This window comes from Phyllobates terribilis, unplaced genomic scaffold (assembly GCF_046119375.1).
Source record: "Phyllobates terribilis strain yellow unplaced genomic scaffold, ASM4611937v1 Scaffold_1__5_contigs__length_1240528914, whole genome shotgun sequence".
In the NCBI taxonomy this organism is placed as follows: Eukaryota; Metazoa; Chordata; class Amphibia; order Anura; family Dendrobatidae; genus Phyllobates; species Phyllobates terribilis.
The window spans coordinates 128,626,357-128,648,443 of record NW_027362761.1 but is presented as its reverse complement, the minus strand read 5'-3'; the positions used below and the strand labels follow the sequence as shown (position 1 = coordinate 128,648,443).

General features: G+C 41.7%; 2 protein-coding genes across 2 annotated transcripts in view; one reads left to right on the top strand and one right to left on the bottom strand.

Annotated features, from left to right (window-relative positions):
- Positions 1–22,087, bottom strand: part of IFT74 (intraflagellar transport 74) — a 133,146-nt gene that overhangs the window by 85,540 nt on the left and 25,519 nt on the right. The gene's annotated exons all lie outside the window — the stretch shown is intronic.
- On the top strand, positions 1,995–22,018 carry LRRC19 (leucine rich repeat containing 19). The gene is made up of 5 exons (XM_073667260.1): positions 1,995–2,258; positions 8,039–8,113; positions 11,766–12,285; positions 14,253–14,456; positions 19,371–22,018. The coding sequence occupies exons 2-5, from the start codon at positions 8,048–8,050 to the stop codon at positions 19,676–19,678; spliced, it is 1,098 nt and encodes a 365-aa protein (XP_073523361.1). The 5' UTR covers positions 1,995–2,258; positions 8,039–8,047; the 3' UTR covers positions 19,679–22,018.

Here is a 22,087-nt window from a genome sequence, read left to right as displayed (position 1 = left end):
TGGGCCCCATATAGTCCTCCATACAGTATAATGGGCCCCACATAGTCCTCCATACAGTATAATGCGCCCCACATAGTCCTCCATACAGTATAATGGGCCCTACATAGTCCTCCATACAGTATAATGGGCCCTTCATAGTCCTCCATACAGTAAAATGGGCATTTTTCTTCTGTGAGCCCGGGGACAAGTGTCACGGTTTCACATCTGACTGTGGCCTAGGGACACAGTGAGTGACAGCTCAGCCACCCTATGGGATCTGTGGTGTCTGTCGGTTTTGTGAGTGACAGTCCAGTCATCCAATCTGATATGGGGGCGTGCTGGGCTGTCAGCGTTTTGACTGACAGCCCTGCTGTTCAATCTGGTGTGGCCTGTGGGCGTTTCCTCAGGTGCCTCCCGTCCTTAAATGATTTGCAGGGTATTTAACCGGCCTGCTGTGTGCAGCAGATTGTCAGTTGTAGATTTGCTATAGTTAGGTGTGTATGCTTGCTCTGAGTCTGACTACTGATGACCCTGGATTTTGTTGTGACCACTCTTTTGGATTGTCCCTTCTGCTTTTGACGCTCTCTGACTTTAGGTATCTGACCCCAGACTGGGCCTCTGACTATCAGTTTGTTGTACTCCCTAGTTTTGATGTACCCTCCTGGCATTTGACCCCAGACTGTTACCTGACCATGCCTTTGTCTCACCCCTCTGTACTACAAGCCCTCCAGGTATCTGGCCTCAGACCTCCTGACTGCCCTGTCTCACGGCTTGACTCCGTGTCACAATAAGGATGATTTCTGCTATAAAAAAGCTTAACATAAATAGAGCAGTAAGTCCCACTTCCTGGGTGTACTGCCGACTATGTTTTGGCTGCTGTGGTGACGTCCTGATGACAGCTCACATCACCACTGAAGCCAATCACTAAGCTCAGAAGTCTTCCTCAGCTGAACAACTGAACTCAGAGATTGGCTGCAGCGGTGATGTGCGCTATTGATATGAAGTCACCACTATAGCCAAACACTTAAAGCGCACCTGTCAGCAGGATTGTGCTCAGTAAACTACATACACTGTCAGTTGGGCGACATTACACTGAGTAATATGATATCTTGGTTGATGAAATCCGTCCTGTGGTTCTTGTGTAATTACTTTCAGTTTGGAGATAATGATATGCTGGTGCTCTGGGTCTGCCTGTGGTGTGGGCTCTATCTGGTGCTCTGATTACATATTCATCTGTATACTCTTATGACAGCTCACTGATCGTCCACTGACCTGCCTCCTATTTTACCTAGCCCTGAACTATTAGATGCATTATGTAAAATCGGAGGCAGGTCAGTGAAGGCACAGTGACCGGTCATAAGAGCATACAGATGAATACATAAGCAGAGCACCAGATAAAGCCCCCGACAGGCCGCCCCGAAGCACGAGCATATCATTATACCCAAACTGAAAGAAAAGATTACACAAGAACCACAGGACGGATTTCATCAACCAAGGTATCATTTTACTCCGTGTAATGTCGCCCACCTGACAGTGTATGTAGTTTACTGAGCACAATCCGGCTGACAGGTGCGCTTTAAACTTGAAAATCAGTGAGGAGCCGGTGCTGGACTACGGGAGGGGAGAGTACCTCAAGAATTCAGTTAACAGGAGTCTTAGGTGTAGACTATTAGATAAACCATTCAACCACTGGAGGGTCTGGCGGAGGTTCTGCCATTTTCACTAGCTTTTCAGTTAAACCCAACTGATACCATTATAGTCAAAGGGGTCTCTCTGACACTGTAGGTCTCAGTCATGTGAAAAATCATTTTCCTGCAAGATTTCCATTTTTCCAAAACAATACAATAGAATACTAAAATGTTTCTAGCATTTTAAAGCATTAAATACACCTCTGTCTTATTACTAGTACATGATGCTGTACGCATACTTCAAGTAATACCTACTCAATTGCTCACCTCCAAACATTATTCATTAGACAAGCTCACGACACAGTACTGATAGACCTGCCTACCATTGACCTGATTATCCCAGAGGTCTGGAAGCGAATGATCTAATCAGGTTGTCTTTTTACTTCCTTATTGGTTGAAGCTTTGATTCTGCTCCATACAGGACAAGAAGTGACTAGTCAATCTTTTGCTAAGGAAGTGTTAACACCTGATGTGGAGTACAAAGGTTAGAGCAGAACAAGGAGGTGCTATGCTGCTGTCCTCCTTGCCCATGTAAGCCGCAGTACTGCAATCTACACAAACGCTTGCATAGGAAGACTCCGTTCCCCAAAGGTAGGTGACGATCACAAAAATCTGTTGTGTTACGCATGGACACTGTGCCTTACAGGCTGTGCTGTGGGGTAATATAATGCCGGTCACGGTATTGTAGTTGTCCGATATATCGGTAAATGCCGTATCTTAGGTCTGTATGATATTATTGTTTTCGGCTTTCTAGAAATCTACCTTTAAAAAAATGACACAATATGTAATCCAATCATGGTGACGAGCCTATATTAATGGATAATTTCATTATGCAAGCAGTGTCGCGTAGCCCAGGAAGTCCCCCGTAAAACATGTCATTTACGGTCACCCGATCAATGAGTGTTGGGTCAGGCTCATACAACAAAGAGAATATTACACTTTAGCCCCAATTCATCAATACTGACCTTTCTATGCCAGTCTTAATGAAGGGTGTGCTGGAGATCGAGGCGCCAAATTCATGAAGAACTAGACTGGAGGACACTTCTTGCAATTGATACCACTTTTGCCACAGCCTGGTGGGATAAGTCCAATCTAAGCAGGGCTTTACCTCCACAGGACCGAATGTAGATACAAAAGCTGTCATATGAACAGGCTTAATTTGGAGGTATTTAGGTTTACACATAAAACTAGAGCCTTATATATTTATTGGGTACGATTTTTAAGATCTCAATAAAAAAACCTTATTCCTAGTGAATAAAAATCTATCCTGGCCATATGATCAATAAAGTTAAAAATTTTCGTGCTCATAAATGATTAAACTTTACAATTGTAACACCTGTTATTGTACAGAAAAATCCGTGTAGCACTTTGGCAAAGACAAGACGGTAGTCCCTACATATTAGGCTGCGTGTGTATGTGTAAGTGCCAGTATAGACATCAAGCATATCCATAGGACTGCATTCATCTGACCCAAGGGTCAGGTCACTTAGCTTCTATCAGGCCGTTGTAAGTCAGTGTATCTTTTTTCTACTGTATAGGCGAAAGCAGCAGACCACACTTTGCTACACATGGAGCCTCCTCAAAAAAATGTATACTGCAAAATGTGCATTTCTTTTTATTATATTTGGCCAAAGAACGATTTGGAGTTTTCTGTTGGAGATACAGTGATGTGAAAAAGTGTTTGCCCCCTTCCTGATTTCTTATTCTTTTATGTTTGTCACACTTAAAGGTTTCAAATCACAAAACAAATTTAAATATTAGACAAAAATAACACAGGTAAATACAAAATGCAGTTTTTAAATTAAGGTTTTCATTATTAAAGGAAAAAGAAATCCAAACCTACAGGGCCCTGTGTAAAAAAGTGATTGCCCCCCCTCCAACCCCTTAAAACATAAATTAACTGGTTTATCACATCTTTGGGAAGCTGAGATCAATTTTCCTAGCCACACATAGGCCTGATTACAGCCACACCTGTTCTCAATCAAGAAATCGCTTAGATAGGACCTGCCTGACAAAGTGAAGTAGACCAAAAGATCCTCAAAAGCTCAACATCCTGCTGCGAAAAAAGAAATTCAGGAACAAATGAGAAACAAAGTAATTGAGATCTGTCAGTCTGGAAAAGGTTATGAAGCCATTTCTAAAGCTTTGGGACTCCAGCAAAAAACAGTGAGAGCAGTTATCCAAAAATGTCAAACATGGAACAGTGGTGAACCATCACAGGTGTAGCCGGCTGACCAAAATTACCCCAAGAGCGCAGTGACGACTAATCAAAGAGGTCACAAAAGACCCCACAACAACATCCAAAGAACTGCAGGCCTCACTTGCCTCAGTAAAGGTCAGTGTTCATGACTCCACCGTAAGAAAGAGACTGGGCAAAACTGGCATGAATGGCAGAGTTCCAAGAAGAAAAAAAACACTGCTGAGCAAAAATAACAAAGGCTCATCTCAGTTTTGCAGGAAAACATCATGATCGCCAAGACTTTTGGGAGAATACTCCCAATAATATGTGGACTGACGAGACAAAAGTTGAACTTTTTGGAAGGTGCATGTCCCATTATATCTGGCATAAAGGTAACACAGCATATCAGAAAAGGAACATCATACCAACAGTAAAATATGGTGGTGCTAGTGTGATGATCTGGGGCTGTTTGCTATTTCAAGACCTGGAAAACTTGCTGTGGTAAATGGAACCATGAATTCTGCTGTCTACCAAAAAATCATGAAGGAGAATGTCCGTTCATCTGTTCGTGAACTCAAGATGAAGCGCACTTGGGTTATGCAGCAGGACAATGATCCAAAACACAACAGCAAGTCCACCTTTGAATGGATTAAGAAAACAAAATTAAGACTTTGGAGTGGCTGACTAAAAGTCATGACCTTAATCCGATTGAGATGCTGTGGCATGACCTTAAAAAGGCGGTTCATGCTCTGAAACCCTCTAATGTGGCTGAATTACAACAATTTTGCCAAGATGAGTGGGCCAAAATTCCTCCAGAGCATTGTAAAAAAAAAACTCATTGCCAGTTATCAGAAATGCTTGATTGCAGTTGTTGCTGCTAGGGGTGGCCCAACCAGTTATTAGGTTCAGGGGGCAATCACTTTTTCACACAGGGTCCTGTAGGTTTGGATTTCTTTTTCCCTTAATAATAAAGACCTTCATTTAAAAAACTGCACTTTGTGTTTACTCATGTTATGTTATCTTTGTCTAATACTTAAATTTTTTTTTGTGATCTGAAACATTTAAGTGTGACAAACATGCAAAAGAATAAGAAATCAGGAAGGGGCCAAACACTTTTTCACACCACTGTATATGCTGGAAAGTGTTTTGGATGTATACCTTCAACAAAAGAATCAAATGCAATGTGCACAGAGCTTTAATAGCTCTTAATGCAAAGTTTGCTACTCAAGATTTAATTCATGGATATTTGCGGGATCAGAAGATAGTCTAATATATATGGCGATCTCCAAACTCTGCCCAAGAAAGATGATGTCGGGGGAGAGAAGGATCCGCTTGTTGGTATTCCAACGGCTGATCCCCTTGTTCTGCACATAGAAACGCCACAGCCAGATAAGCCAGACACTGGGCTCACTTAGATCACAGAATCTCTCGGCCGAGCCTTGCGTTCATCTGGAAGAGATTGCTCATCTGGAAGCCATCATCCAACCGCTATCCAATGTGTAAAGGGGCCCTTGGATCCCCATTCATATTAGATAAACTTTGACAGAACCTGACGATTTCGGCCAACCATCTAATTATGTATGAGGGCCTCCTGACTCTTCCCTAACAGATTATGCTGGAAAGATAAAGATTGGGCATTGAATTCCAATCACCCAATCTTCTTGTTCTGTGGGCAGATAAGCCACTGCCAGATGACTCTGGCAGCAGTTTACTGTGCTCTCCACATAGAGAACACACAAAAGCTTGGCAAAGCCAAATGCAATTGTGTATGGGGAAGTCGGGAAACATAGCCATGCATATTAGATGGTTGGAAGATTCAGCCAAAGTTACCAGGCTCGGTTAAATGCTTACTTGACCAACCGTTATCTAATGTGTATGAATAGTTAGGCTGTGATCACATCTTGAGCCTATGGTTCCAGCAGGATCTCCCTATGTATACTTCTAAGGGAAGGCTACAAAGTACCACAAAGAATAGGATATTACCCACACGTTCCCATTGTAGGGAAAACACATATGCTGTGTTGTAATGGTTTTTGCTATGCCCCTCAGCAGCGGAATTTGGAGTAGTTTATGGATTCCCATATAGCAAAAAGAGAGAAAAAATTATGTTGATGCATACAGGTATATTAAATGCCCAAATTCCTCTTTTGCAATACTCTGGGAGCATACGGGGATATGGACATGTCAGAGCTATATACACTTCTAGAAAAAACAAGCTATGAACCCAGCCTAACTTCAACAGCAAAAATATGTAACTCCTTAAATGGTGAAGATAGTAAATGAATCCGCCCAAAAGTGAGACATCGGTTATGTTGGCTTGCATATTCTTAAACAAGTCGGACACAGGTACACAGTACTTAATAAGCATGATTAACACTGACAGCATTCAGAAAGACATGGACGTAATGTATACTCCTGCAATGTGTGCAATGCTATATTAAATACCGATCAGGCTGTAGTATTCATTAGTAGAAGAGTTCCAGACATATCTGCACTAATTATTTTAATTGGTAGTTATGCCAATGCTTAATCCCCAAAAACAAGGCTGGACAAATTCTACAAGCCTAGAATACACTTTGCCCAGCCCAGTGCGGTTTATAACACTTTTTTTGTGTATGGGACTTTTTTTCCTGCTTCCAATTGATTCAATAGAAATCCATGCCTAAATCCATATAGGAAAACTTGTGTGAACATACCCCTTAGCGCTCACGATGTTCAAGCGGGTATTTCATTTTCTATTTTGGAAGCCGCTCACTACTTTATGTAAAAATGTAATTAAAACTGCTGCTGGTGAAGATGACAGCAGGGGTGAACAAAAAACACCGAAAAGATGCCTAAGAAAAGCACTTCAGGACTAAAGACACCGGCGAGTCCTGAAGTATCTTCTTCTTAGAAAACTCGGTAGGTACGCCGGCATCTAAAAGGCATTTCGTGCACATACACAGAGGATGATTGGTAGATGGAGAGAAAACCACCATACAAGCTACATGGCTGTCAGCCGGTCGTTCGGCCGGCTCTCTCATACACAGGTGCTCATATCTGGCCAAGGGCTCCTGTGTTTTCTATGAAAGAGCCATCCCCGGTCTCTGCTCACTTCTCTATTCTCTATTCGGAGGTGAGAAGGGCTATTGATGATATATCCACCGATATCTAGCAGCTCACAAGAGACAGGTATTGCACAGAATATGAACAGGACAAGTGTGCAATAGCTTCCTCTAGCACACGCAAATCTGCAGATGAGTGTAGACATGATGTCCCAAGCCCCATACACTTCCCAATGCAGAAGTGAGAGGAGCCAAATTAAATAGAGCCCATGATTGGTGACCACACATCTCTGATTGTGGAGACCACACATCTCTGATTATGGCGACCACACTTCTCTGATTATGGCGACCACACTTCTCTGATTATGGCGACCACACTTCTCTGATTATGGCGACCACACTTCTCTGATTATGGCGACCACACTTCTCTGATTATGGCGACCACACTTCTCTGATTATGGCGACCACACTTCTCTGATTATGGCGACCACACTTCTCTGATTATGGCGACCACACTTCCATGATTATGGAGGCCACACTTCCATGATTATGGAGGCCACACTTCCATGATTATGGAGACCACACTTCCATGATTATGGAGACCACACTCCCATGATTATGGAGACCACACTCCCATGATTATGGAGACCACACTCCCATGATTATGGAGACCACACTCCCATGATTATGGAGACCACACTCCCATGATTATGGAGACCACACTCCCATGATTATGGAGACCACACTCCCATGATTATGGAGACCACACTCCCATGATTATGGAGACCACACTCCCATGATTATGGAGACCACACTCCCATGATTATGGAGACCACACTCCCATGATTATGGAGACCACACGCAAGTGATTGGCAGCCTATTTAGATAAGCCGATAATTGAATAGGAGTTCCTAAGAATGCTTGTTCTCAATTATCACCAGTGTGAATGCAGTGTAAGAGTATTGAAGTGGAAGAAGCCAACTAAGCCATCTATTACAGTAACCGTTTTTAATGCATGTGGGGATATGTGTCCTTTACATCACAATTTATAGGCCGGGCAACTGTGTGAAAGGAGTAAAGGTGACACATTTATATAGTAATTAAAACTACACTGACTGTAAAAACACACTTCATATTATTATCCTCAGGACGGAAAGATGAAAGCAATTATCCTTATGATTTGCATGGGAAGCCTCTACAACGTTCAATGCCAAGAGCCACAGGTAAGCCCCATAGTGAGAAACAGACAGGAATATGCATTGCTACTTCATAATAAACCATCCTAATACACTGTAAGGCAATGTTCACATGTCCAGTAATCAGCCGTTAGAATGGATCCAGAAGCAATCCATTGACAAAAAAGTTGTGCAGACACAACTTTTTTGTCCGCCTGAAAAAAAAATGACTTCAACTGGATCTGTTTTTTTAACATTTAAGTCTAAGACAGAGGTCTGTCCAGCCTAAGTTTGAAGACGTCCATTGAATGAGAACTCACCACCTCTCGTGGCAGCCTGTTCCACTCATTGATCACCCTCACTATCAAAAAGTTTTTTCTAATTTCTAATCTGTATCTTCTCCCCTTCAGTTTCATCCCATGGCTTCTTGTGTTTCTAGTGCTTATGGTTCATAAAGGGATGAACTGGCTTAACTTTTTAAAGGGCTACACAATCCTATTAATGGTTTAGGGGGAATGTTTCTGACAAGTTCCCATTACCAATGTGATAAAAAATAGAAATGTTAATAGTTTTTTCTATCAATTAAAATGCAAAATGAAAGAACAAGAGAAATCTAGATCACATCAGTATTTGGTGTGATCTCCCTTTGGCTTCCAAACAGCAATTTCAAAAATCTTGGAGGACTAACCACAGATCTTCTGTTCTGATTTTACTTAGATTTCTCTTTATTCACTTTGCATTTTGTTAATTGTTGAATATCCATTATTATGAATACATTCTTACTTTTCACAACTGCCTAGTTTTTGCACAGTACTGTATGACTTGTATGTATTTATGTTCATTTTAATCAAATACATAAAATATGTACATACAGAAGATAGTATGTCTGCAACAATTTTTTGGTCTATTTGTTTTTCTTTCTTGTTCCCAAAGAAACCATATGCGATGAAAATACTTAGGGTCCAATAATAGTTTACTTACGGGCTTTCAAGCGTGTACTCCACTTACCTGAGTGTATACCTGCACCAATGCAAACTGCACATGCGCAGCAGAAAGCCAAGATACAGCCTAGGATTTCTGCAGGGGATTCCACTTCAAATTCATAGTAGGTTTTCCCCAAGAGAAATCTATCAGAAGGTCCTCTTAAAAAGAACAGTCTTTAGTCTGGATGGCATATTTATAATGTAATTGTTCAGAATCCAGGCCCAATATTCATTGTGTGATTATCAGAACCACTGGAGCACACTAGGACACTTACAAAAGCCTTGGCTCATTCTTCATCGCAGCTCATGTCTTAAAAGGGAATCTATCAGCAGGATTTCACCCCTCAGACTATTTTTATGTGCATGTAGCTGTTTCAGAGACAGGTCCAGTAATACCTTTACATGGCCAGTTTAATACTCTGTTACTCGGAAATTAGCGTTAAAATTCATATGCAAATGAGGCCAAAGGACTATGGCATATCTGAAGCCTCTGTCGCTCCAGCTCTGTTTCCCAAGCAGCGCTGCCTCCACAGGCTTCACTGACAGCTCCTTTGTCTTAAGTCACACAGCATAGAGGCTGTCAGACAAGAAGGAAGAGGTGGTGGGAAACAGAGCCGGAGTGACAGAGGCTACAGAATAGTTCTTCAGCCTCATTTGCATATCAAATCAAAGGCTGAGCACTCAGTAACTGAGGAATGGACTGGCCATGTAAAGGTATTGCTGGACTTAACTCTGAAAGAGCTACAGTACAGACCAAAAGTTTGGACACACCTAATTTAAAGATTTTTCTGCATTTTCATGACTATGAAAGCAGTCATCAAAGCAAAAGGTGGCTACTTTGAAGAACCTAGAATATAAGACATATTTTCAGTTGTTTCACACTTTTTCGTTAAGTATATAATTCCACATGTGTTAATTCATAGTTTTGATGCCTTCAGTGTGAATGTACAATTTTCAAAGTCATGAAAATACAGAAAAATCTTTAAATGAGAAGGTGTGTCCAAACTTTTGGTCTGTACTGTACATGTACATAGAAATAGTTTGGGTTGGGGGGCTGTGAAATCCTGATTACAGATTACCGATAAAAGGGTTGTTCGGTCCAAATCGATAAGTCTGCAGTCACTCTGTGTGACTGTAGACTTATGAATCCCCCCAGCGATCGCACTGTGCACTGTGAGGATTAGTAGGTTTCTGACCCGGGAATGGAGGGTAAGTATGAGTTATACATACTCCCGGCCAGTGGTCATGGCCTCGCTTCCATACCACTGGATGACTGTGTCACTAGACATATTAAAAGGGTATGGAGTAGGCGGACATTACATGTGCTATCCCTGACGAAGGGGAGCGAGCTTCTCAGAAACGCAATGGAGTTTTGGTGCATGCTACGTACCGTAGTTGTGAATCTACAGCTCCATTTTTGAAAGGATGATATTTGTGGAGGGTCCTACCGGCTGAGGCACCATCCACATACATGCCGTGGACTTATACGGCGGATTACAAACTTTGGATACCATCACTAACCACAGAACCGTTGGACACTTACTGGCTGTGAACAGGTTGCCTAATCCTTGGTTCTATGTGTTTATTAACCTTATGTGCATAACATTATATTAGCCTGCATTGTCATTTTGCACGAATAGTCTTAACTACATATTTAAAGGGGTTGTCCACTACTAATCTTTTAGATTGTAAGCTTGTGAGCAGGGACCTCACTCCTAATGTAACTGTTTAAACTGTCTCACCTTGTATTGAATTTATTGTCTATACATGTCCCCGCTTAATTGTAAAGTGCTGCGGAATAGGTTGGCGCTATATAAATAAAAATTATTATTATTACTGGCACAACCTGTTCTCACTCTGAATATTTGCCTCTGTTAAAATAAAAACACCTTCAAGCTGGTGCCATCCCAACGGTGTTGGCATTCGCGTTCCTGGGGTTCGCATGCGGTTATGTCTCATGAGCTCTGCACCCAGTAAGCGCTGGGGTCACTGTCCCCGCCTTCAGACGTATCAGTAATCGAGAGGAGCTGAGAAGGGGTTGTGGACAACCTCTTTAATAATTAGTAAAATTAACTAAAGGGAATCTGTCAGCAGGTTTTTGCTATTTGAGAAGCATAATATGGTAACAGAGCCTCTTTTTGGGGATGTGTCACTTATTAGGCTGTGTGCAGTAGTTTCAATACAATCAGTGTTTTATCAGTAGGAGATTATCACTACTAGACGACATGTGCAAGCCAGTCAGGCTACTCTCTGTAACCACACCCCAACCACTGATTGGCAGCTTCCTGTATACACTGTACATTGTCAGTAAGCTGCCAATCAGTGGTGTGGATGGGTTATACAGGGCTCAGCATTCTGATTACTGCTACATCTACAGCAAAGCAAACAGGGATTCTAGCAAAAGGGCACCAAGCGGCTCAATAAGTGATACATTGCTGGAATCAGGCTCTCTGCCACTACATCATACTGCTCTCAGATTATATAGCAAAATCCTTCTAACAGATTGGTGGAGTAGCTAATGACAGCTGTGCAGAGAGCCATGAGAAGAAGCTGGGTGTTTATGGGAAAATATAAAAAAAAAAGTGAAATAACTAGAGGCATGAAAACAAAGACATGGTTGGGTTACTTTAGAGAGGTTGTTTGGCTACAGGGAATTTGGAACAAAAATTCTGGGATAATCCTTTTAATACGTATTTCTTGATATTTTCTATCTAAAGGAAGAAAACTTGTCTGGGAGAAATCTCAAAAATATCCCTAAAAGTAATTCAACAGACATAAGAAAACTAAATTTAAGTCAAAATGCAATTTCCTTAAGTACAGATGATCAAACATCCCTGGCGAGTTATCTGAACCTGACAGAGCTGGATCTCCGGCAGAATTCCATTACTAGCCTCATAAACCAATACTTTACCGCACTATCAACGCTTGAGGTGCTAATCCTAAAAAATAACCAGATCACATCTGTTGGAGAAATGGCACTCGCTGGACTGAAAAATCTGAAGATTCTGGATCTTAGCTTCAACCTCATCACTCAGCTACCTATGGACATTCAGGTACCGTCAGTGTACCTACAAACGGTCAACCTCCAGAACAACAGCTTGAGCAACTTGGACATCAAAGAGGCACTAAAAGACTTGAAAAGCCCACTGAAGCTAACACTTAGCGGGAATCCATGGAACTGTACCTGCTCCCTTATTAGCCTATCATTGTGGTTAAATACCAACACGGTCGTTCTTGGTAAGGAGATTACACTGAACACTCACAGTTTATGATAAATGTGCCTATAGGGCTCTAAAGCCATACACAGGTCAAAATACTGTCCTATGGGCCTCCATCTGGCCTATATATATTAACATACCGCAAAAAAAGTATGGAATATGTAGACCACTCGCGTCCATACAGTAAAAAATATGTTAAGCATTGTTTTTTTTAACATGGGTACCAGATGACACATCTCTTAAATGGATATGTCATAGGCTATTTATATATCTATAAAAGGGATGCCATTATAGCCTATAGGTGACAAATGCGTTATAAAGGAATGTCCATTTGTGACATTTAGAACCCAGAGGCTAGAATGGCATCAGACGAGTGCGTCATCACCTGGGCTGACCTAGGCTTGGTTTTGATTTAGATGCACTAATGAAAATTAGCTCTCCTCCAGAATGTAAATTGTCTCTTGCATATTTCCCAGAGGAGCATTGCGGCTTAAAAGTCTCCTCACTTTGACATGCTTAACATGTAACGTTACTCCTTGCGGAGAGTGACCCCTTGGATTCTCTCCTCCAGAAGGAAGAAAGTACGATACCGTTCTTCTAGGTTCACACTAAGGTTTAGAGTTCTGTTTTTCTGTTTGCTCCTCCAAAACAACAAAAGAATTTAACTCCGTCAAGAAACGTCTCTGTCCTAGGACAGTCATAAAAGCCACCATATGGACTCCATTAACAGTAATGTAGCTTGCTCAGTTTCTAATCTGGTGGCTGTCATCTGAACAGAACTTTTGTTTTCTGGTACAAAATGATGAACCTTGCAATTGAGCCACTACAAGTGTGAACCTAGCCATAGCTGATAGGGTGCTTTTGGTCAACATTCTTACAATGTTGTATATGAACTGTTGATATGAACCTCTGAATTGTAAAGTGCTGCGGAATATGTTGGCGCTATATAAATAGATTATTATTATATTATTATTACAATGTATAGATGATAGATGCAGCCTCTCTGTATGAAGAGAGAAGCTTCTAAGTTCCACATAAAGTCTGTATCAGCGCCCTCCCACCTAATTTCTTGCTATTTCCACTTGTATTACAAAAAAATCTGGATCTCTGAATGGGCAAACACTTGGCAGATGAAGTTTAATGCAGATAAATGTAGAGTAATGCACCTAGGACGGAGTAATCCTATTGCTACATATACATTAATGGGAGTATACTCAGGACTACAGAAGAGGAGAAGGACTTGGGTATTCTGGTTACGAGTATGCTGAGCAGCAGTACTCAATGTCAAGCAGAAGCAGCAAAAGCAAATAGATTAGGATGTATAAAAAGAGATAAAATCCTGTGATCCTAACGTACTGTTACCCCTTTATAAATCACTGGTGAGGCCACATCTGGAATATGGGATCCAGTTTTGGGCTCCACATTTTTAAAAGGATATTCAGAAGTTAGAGTCAGTTCAAAGGTGGCAACTAGATTATTACAAGGGATGGAAGGTCTCTCATATGATGAGAGGTTGGAAAAGTTGGGCTTGTTTAGCTTAGAAAAAAGACATCTCAGAGGAGATCTCATTTACATGTATTAATATATGTGTGGTCAGTATAAAGCACTGGCACATGACTTATTCCTTCCAAAGACCATACTAAGGACCAGGGGGCACTCATTACGGCTAGAAGATAGGTGATTCCGGCGGCTAAATAGGAAAGGGTTCTTTACAGTCAGAGCAGGCAGGCTGTGGAATACCCTACCACAAGAGGTAGTAATGGCCGACACTATAACAGCTTTCAAAAAAAGGGGCTGGATGATTTCCTCGATACAGGTAACATTGTGGGTTATAAAGAATTTAGTGACAAAAAATGTATAATTGGTGGAGAAAGGTTGAACTTGATGGATCTAGGTCTCATCTCAACCCATGTAACTATGTAATGTCAAAGCGCCTTTATATTTTCCTTAGACTAATGTTACATTGTTGTGCTGCTTTCCTTGCAGAAAATAAGGATAGCACGTTGTGTGCGGCACCAAACCACATGATAAACTATAAAGTAACAGCAGTGAATAAAGCACTGGGAACTCTATTAAACTGTAATGACAGCGGGAACGTGTCATCATCCACAGCGCCAATCCTCTCCGCTGACAACTCTTCATCTCCGGTGACCACGTCCGTCAATGGAACCAACACTACATCTACAATAGGTAGGTCGATATGCAATGTATTAGAACGTTCATGCATCCAATATTCTATCTGATGTAGCTAAATATTCTAGTTTGTACAGCACATTGATGCTACAGGTCCTCTCAATCACCTTAGCCGCTTAACTACACATTGATCATACGTATGCATGTATATTTGGAAATCGAACATTTTACAGCACATAAGTGGGGATTGAAACCTCAATGCCTACAAAGAAGGTTGTCACCGGCCAGTCACTTCTCCACATACTCTGCAAACGTACCTACATAAGTTATGTCTTGTGAATGGGATGGGGATAACTTATTCATCAGCAGGGGGTTCCAGTGATCGGACCCCCCACTCATCAGTTACTCCCTATTCTATGGGAGAACGGAGCCCAGTCTGAATGAATTAGAGGTAGAACATGTGTACCTCCGCTCCATTCTTTTTCTATGGAATAGCAAGGAGAGCTGTAATCTGCCATCTCCAGAGGTCCCATGGAGAATGAATAGAGTGGAGGGGAGCATGCTCGACATCTGATCCATTCAGACTGGGCTCTGCAGCGATCCAATGGGGTATTAATGGCCAAACCCCCAGAGATCAATACATCCTGCCCCTATGACTAATGTGGGATAGGTTTCTGCTTTTTACTCCTAAAATGATCCATCCATGTGAGGAGTAATCGTTGGTGACATGTACCACATTTCCATGCTCTCAGTTAGGACACTTTGTCACTTCATATTTTCACTTTGTGTGAACTTGCTAGTCAAATCAACCCAACCTCTTCTTTACACAGCTGCAATAAAGATAAGGAAAGCAGGGAGCAGGTCACTGCCTTATTGATCCTCCTGTGACACTACAGGAATACAGCCATGAGGTCCTTGTACACAGGCTGGCTCCTGATTATTGCCGGTGTCATCATGCACAGGGTTTACTCATTTCTTGGCTGATCCCATCCTTTTTGCGGGCATAAAAATCATCCAATCTCGTCAGCACATAACCTTGTGTAATCAGATGTGCTGGCGACAAAAATATAAATTGTTGGCACATTCACAATCATTGCCGCACATAAGACAAGCGACTTCTTATACTGTCAAGTGGAGATTTTTCTGGCCATATAAAATGGACCTTTAAATCAGATTTCCCCCAACTAAATAAATGTGCCCATCAGAAAGTAACGTTTTATTTTCTTTCTGCCATTTTAGCAAGCTTATACGGTATGTGAATACATGGCACTGTGTCGTCCATACAATCTCCGACTAATGACTAGTTACCTAATACTTGCCATTTATTCAGTGCTGGACTATTGTGGGAGCTATCACAGTATCCCCAGATGTAACCATTGTCCACCAGTGGACATTATTACTGGACACTAGGAGAGTTTGTTCACATCTACTGTTTCTACTGCATTTTTTACAGAAAAAAAGACAGCATTTTATCTTACAGCAGCAGCAAAATAAAAGAGATTAGTTTTCTATAATCTCTTTCCCATGGTAGGTTTTTGAACTACGTTCTTGTTTTGTAATTTTAAAACCACAGCAATTCTTTGAGCATTTCTTAATTTTATAATATATATATATATATATATATATATATATATATATATATATATATATATATATATATATATATATGTATACACACACATCTCACTAAATTAGAATATCATCAAAAAGTTAAATTTATTTCAGTTCAATACAAAAAGTGAAACTCCTATATTATATAGAGTCATTACAGAGTGATCTATTTCAAGTGTTTATTTCTGTTAATGTTGATAATTTTGGATTACTGCCAATGAAATCACAAAAGTCATTATCTCAGTAAATTAGAATAATTAACAAAAACACCTGCAAAGGCTTCCTAAGTGTTTAAAAAGGTCCCTTAATCTGTTTCAGTAGGCTCCACAATCATGGGGACAACTGCTGACTTGACAGATGTCCAGAAGGCAGTCATTGACACACTCCACAAGGTCCCAGAGTTCCAATTTTTATTTGGAAATCAAGGTCCCAGAGTCTGGAGGAAGAGTGGAGAGGCCACAATCCAAGCTGCTTGAGGTCTAGTGTGAAGGTTCCACAATCAGTGATGGTTTGAGGAGCCATGTCATCTGCTGGTGTAGGTCCACTGTGTTTTATCAAGACCAAAGTCAGTGCAGCCGTCTACCAGGAAATTTTAGAGCACTTCATTCTTCCCTCTGCCGACAAGCTTTTTGGAGATGGAAATTTCATTCTCCAGCAGGACTTGGCTCCTGTCCACATTGCCAAAACTACCAATACCTGGTTTACACACAACTGTATCACTGTGCTTGATTGGCCAGCAAACTCGCCTGACCTTAACCCTATAGAGAATGTATGGGGTATTGTCAAGAGGAAGATGGGAGACACCAGACCCAACAATGCTATCAAAGCAACCTGGGCTTCCATAACACTTCAGCAGTGCCACAGGCTGATCGCCTCCATGCCACGCCGCATTGATGCAGTAATTGATGCAAAAGGAGCCCCGACCAAGTATTGAGGGCATTTACTGAACATACATATCAGTAGACCAACATTTTGGATTTTAAAAACCTTTTTCAAGCTGTTGTTATAAAGTATTCTAATTTACTGAGATGATGACTTTTGTGTTTTCATTGGCTGTAAGCCATAATCATCAACATTAACAGAAATAAACACTTGAAATAGATCACTCTGTTTGTAATGACTCTATACAATATGAGTTTCACTTTTTGTATTTAAGAACTGAAATTAACTTTTTGATGATATTCTAAGTTAGTGAGATAACTGTATACGTCCGTATATGAAAAAGACACAAAAAATGCCTACAGTATACAGTGAGGTATTCCTGCCAACTTTTTTGTGGAAAAAAAATGCATCAAAAATAGTACGCGTGAACATATCCTGAGCATTAAAAAACGTTAGAATTGAGAAAGAACATAATTTGTCCTAGTAGTGGACAACCTCTTCTCAATCCTTATGTTTCCACCAAGTAAAACAATAACACCTATACACACTTACGGTGCGTGCGCCGTTCCAGCGGTACTCCTCCAGGGGCTTGCATACAGGGATACCGCAGGAATCAAGGGAAAGCCATTGCCAATGCCGCTAGAACGGTGCCCACACCGGAGGGGAGTATAGCTGTTACTACACTGCTCAAAAAAATAAAGGGAACACTTAAACAACAGAATATAACTTCAAGTAAATCAAACTTCTGTGAAATCTAACTGTCCACTTAGGAAGCAACACTGATTGACAATCAATTTCACATGCTGTTGTGCAAATGGAATAAACAATAGATGGAAATTATTGGCAATTATCAAGACACCCTCAATAAAGGAGTGGTTCTGCAGGTGGGGACCACAGACCACATGTCAGTACCAATGCTTTCTGGCTGATGTTTTGGTCACTTTTGAATGTTGGTTGTGCTTTCACACTTGTGGTAGCATGAGACGGAATCTACAACCCACAGAAGTTGCTCAGGTAGTGCAGCTCATCCAGGATGGCACATCAATGCGAGCTGTGGCAAGAAGGTTTGCTGTGTCTGTTAGCGTACTGTCCAGAGGCTGGAGGCGCTACCAGGAGACAGGCCAGTATGCCAGGAGACGTGGAGGGGGCTGTAGGAGGGCAACAACCCAGCAGCAGGACAGCTACCGCCGCCTTTGTGCAAGGAGGAACAGAAGGAGCACTGCCAGAGCCCTGCAAAATGACCTCCAGCAGGCCACAAATGTGCATGTGTCTGCACAAATGGTTAGAAACCGACTCCATGACGGTGGTATGAGGGCCCGATGTCCACAGATGGGGGTTATGCTCACAGCCCAAAACCGTGCGGGACGCTTGGCATTTGCCACAGAACACCAGGATTGGCAAAGTCACCACTGGCGCCCTATGTTCTTCACAGATGAAAGCAGGTTCACACTAAGCACATGTGACAGATGTGACAGAGTCTGGAGACGCCGTGGAGAGCGATCTGCTGCCTGCAACATCCTTCAGCATAACCGGTTTGGCAGTGGGTCAGTAATGGTGTGGGGTGGCATTTCTTTGGAGGGCCGCACAGCCCTCCATGTGCTCGCCAGAGGTAGCCTGACTGCCATTAGGTACCGAGATGAGATCCTCAGACCCCTTGTGAGACCATATGCTGGTGCGGTTGGCCTTGGGTTCCTCCTAATGCAGGACAATGCCAGACCTCATGTGGCTGGAGTGTGTCAGCAGTTCCTGCAAGATGAAGGCATTGAAGCTATGGACTGGCCCGCCCATTCCCCAGACCTGAATCCGATTGAGCACATCTGGGACATCATGTCTCGCTCCATCCACCAACGTCACGTCCAGGAGTTGGCGGATGCTTTAGTCCAGGTCTGGGAGGAGATCCCACAGGAGACCATCTGCAACCTCATCAGGAGCATGCCCAGGTGTTGTAGGGAGATCATACAGGCTCATGGAGGCCACACACAATACTGAGCCTCATTTTGACTTGTTTTAAGGACATTACATCAAAGTTGGATCAGCCTGTAGTGTGTTTTTCCACTTTAATTTTGGGGGTGACTCCAAATCCAGGCCTCCATTGGTTAATAAATTTGATTTCCATTGATGATTTTTGTGTGATTTTGTGGTCAGCACATTCAACTTTGTACAGAACAAAGTATTCGATGAGAATATTTCATTCATTCAGATCTAGGATGTGTTATTTGAGTGTTCCCTTTATTTTTTTGAGCAGTGTATATTACTTGGGGGAAATATAGTGATAGAGAAGGGAATGTCTGAGTAGACTGAGTAGTTGACTTGCAAGGGTTGTGTCATTAAAGACATAGATGGCATATGAATCTATAGGCTTGAGTGGGGATTTGCAGTAAAGGCCATCTCCCACTCTGTACACAGATTTGGCCCTCGTTGGTATTTTTCATGTCAAACGCCGTCCAGGTCTCAATTGTATCCTTCTTCCATCCACAGGGAACAGCTGGACATTTCTGGTTGGAGTTATTGTCGTCGGGCTTGCTACCTCGCTATTGATATTACTGGCAGTCAAGTTCCCAAGATGGTATGACTTCATTCTCAGCTACAACCATCATCGTCTGAAAGAAGAAGAACCCTACATGTTTGAGGAGGAGTTCAATGTAGACTTTAACATGGGCACCAATGACAGAAATCAAGACGATGAAAACGTTGTGGTCTTCGAGCAAATGCACTCATTTGTGCCAGAAGAAGATGGCTTTATAGAAGACAAGTACATCGATGAACGGGACATAACAGACAGTTAAGCTTCACCTTCGGAGACAGATTTCTTCTTTACAGGAACTATCCATAATGTCTGAAGCCAATCTCGTCATTACAATAAATTACCTTGTGGCTCCAGAATGGTGAAAACAAGAGTATCTGCTCTTCGGTATGGTCTTCTTATGGTGTAACAGAGGTTGATCCCTGTAGCTCCGAAATGCATAAATACATTGTCATAAGATGCATCTGTTCAAAGAGGACCCGTCATAATCACCAATATTACATCCTCAAATTGTTCATCAGCATATCCTTATATTCTATGCCCTATCTGCTGCCCCTCTATTATTACCAGTGCAAGCTGCAAACCTGCCCCCAATCTGAATATGTACAGACTGGGCGGGAGCTGCATAATCAGTACCTGGCGTGTCAGACTCCTTCCAGCTGATGCTCCTATACGTGCTCAGTACAGCAAGTGTCAAGAAAGTGGACTATTTTCCCCGAATACTGTACATGACGCAGCCTCTGTGTAAAGTTGGCCATAGCCTTTAGATAGCAGGCAGCCAAGCACAGATCAGACCGACGGCTAACCGTCGCATCATGGAGATAGTAGCCATTGTGTAGAGTATGGAGACCATATTGTAATTATGCAAGACTTTTTTTTGCTTAATGACCAGTTTCTGCTTAAAATTTAGTTTAGTACAAGAAAATCAGTAACACACAGATGATCATATTAATTTCATCGTCAACATCACAAGACCCCTTATCATAGCCATTATAGCCTTTAGTTAAACTCAATAATGTCCAAACTGTATAGATGTGTCATATTGGAAATAAAATAACGTCTGTGAGGTTCATTATCGAATGTTACATCGAGTATCCTCAATGCAATCCTAAAGCTGCAATTCACACTGGCCGACAAATCGGGACGAGCATTCTTAGGAATGCTAGTGTCATAATTGATCAGTGTAAACAGGCTGCCGTCACCTGATGAATGAGCGAAATGCTCGTTTGTTGGGTGACATGATTTTTACTCTCTGAAAGGGGTGGTCCGGGACTTTTTTTTTTTTTTTACACTATGTGTCAAAAACCTAACAGGCAGGTCATTGCTAACAGAGGCATCTACCTGCCTGTAGTACCTGGCACCGGCACACAGCCGTCATTGACCTCTCCTGCCGGCGATTCAGGTTGTCCTTGTCAACGGAGCAGCTCTTCCTCCGCTCTGTCGACGTCATGCTGTTAGACAGCTGGAAGCTGGCTGTCAATCAGCATGACGTTGGCAGTCTCGCCCCGTCGACAGAGCAGAGCGGAATAGCCACCACTCTCTTGACGTGACGTCAGCAGAAGCAGCTGAATTGCTCTGTGCCGGCGGAGAATGGCATCGGGCACAACAGGCAGGTAGGTAGCAACTGCCTACTGTTCATGCTTAAGCACATTTTTATTTTTTTTAAAGTCCATGATATCCCCTTTAAGGACCAAGTAATTTTTGTCTTTACGCTCTTGTTTTTCCCTCCTCTTCTTACAATAGACATCACTTTTTTTCTTTTGCGGGAGGATTTGAACTTGTGAATATATGAAAAACTTGGCACTCAGTTTGTGATCAATAAAGATGCAATTTTTAATAGTATTTTCCAGACAATAAATTGTTTATTGTCTGGAAAATACTACAAATAAAACTGCATCTTTATTGATCACAAACTGAGTGCCAAGTTTTTCATATATTCACATATGGAATTGGATCCTACTTGTGCACCATCTACCAATTTCTCGTGAACTTGTGAATGGCACCAGCCTCCATCCATATTACCATGCAATGTTCTGGAAACCGGGAAAAAAATTACAATTGTGAAAAAAACAGGAGTGGAGTCGGTAAGCCATACCTCCGACTACTCAACTTCCATGACACCGACTCCACGACTCCCTCATACACGGCTCATGTTTAAGTGATAAATTTACTGTAGTACAGATTCATCTTGGCTAAAAGTCTAGACCCTTAGATCAGGAATAGGACATTTATAGGACATTTCATAACTTTCCCAAATTCTTATGAAAAAATATTCCCAACAAACTGCATTGAACTACTGTACCCAATTTATTATAGATTTTAGGAGCTTGAGTCGATACATTTTATGTCGACTCCACCAAAATGGGCTCCGACCCCACAACTCCGACTCCACAGCCCTGGAAAAAACTCGGAATTTTGCATTGTTTCGTCTTTTGTTGTTTTGCTTTATGGCATTCATTGTGCAGTAAGAATAACCTGGCAATATTATTCTCCAGGTCAGTATTCCAATAATGCTAAACTGATATTTTATTTATGTAATAAAAAAAAAAATAAAGCATTCAGAAAAAAATAAAAATAATAAATTTCGATTGTGTAGCCATTTTCCAGGACTCATAATAATTTCACTTTTCGGTTGGTGGAGCTTTGTTATGGCTTGTTTTTTGCATGGCAA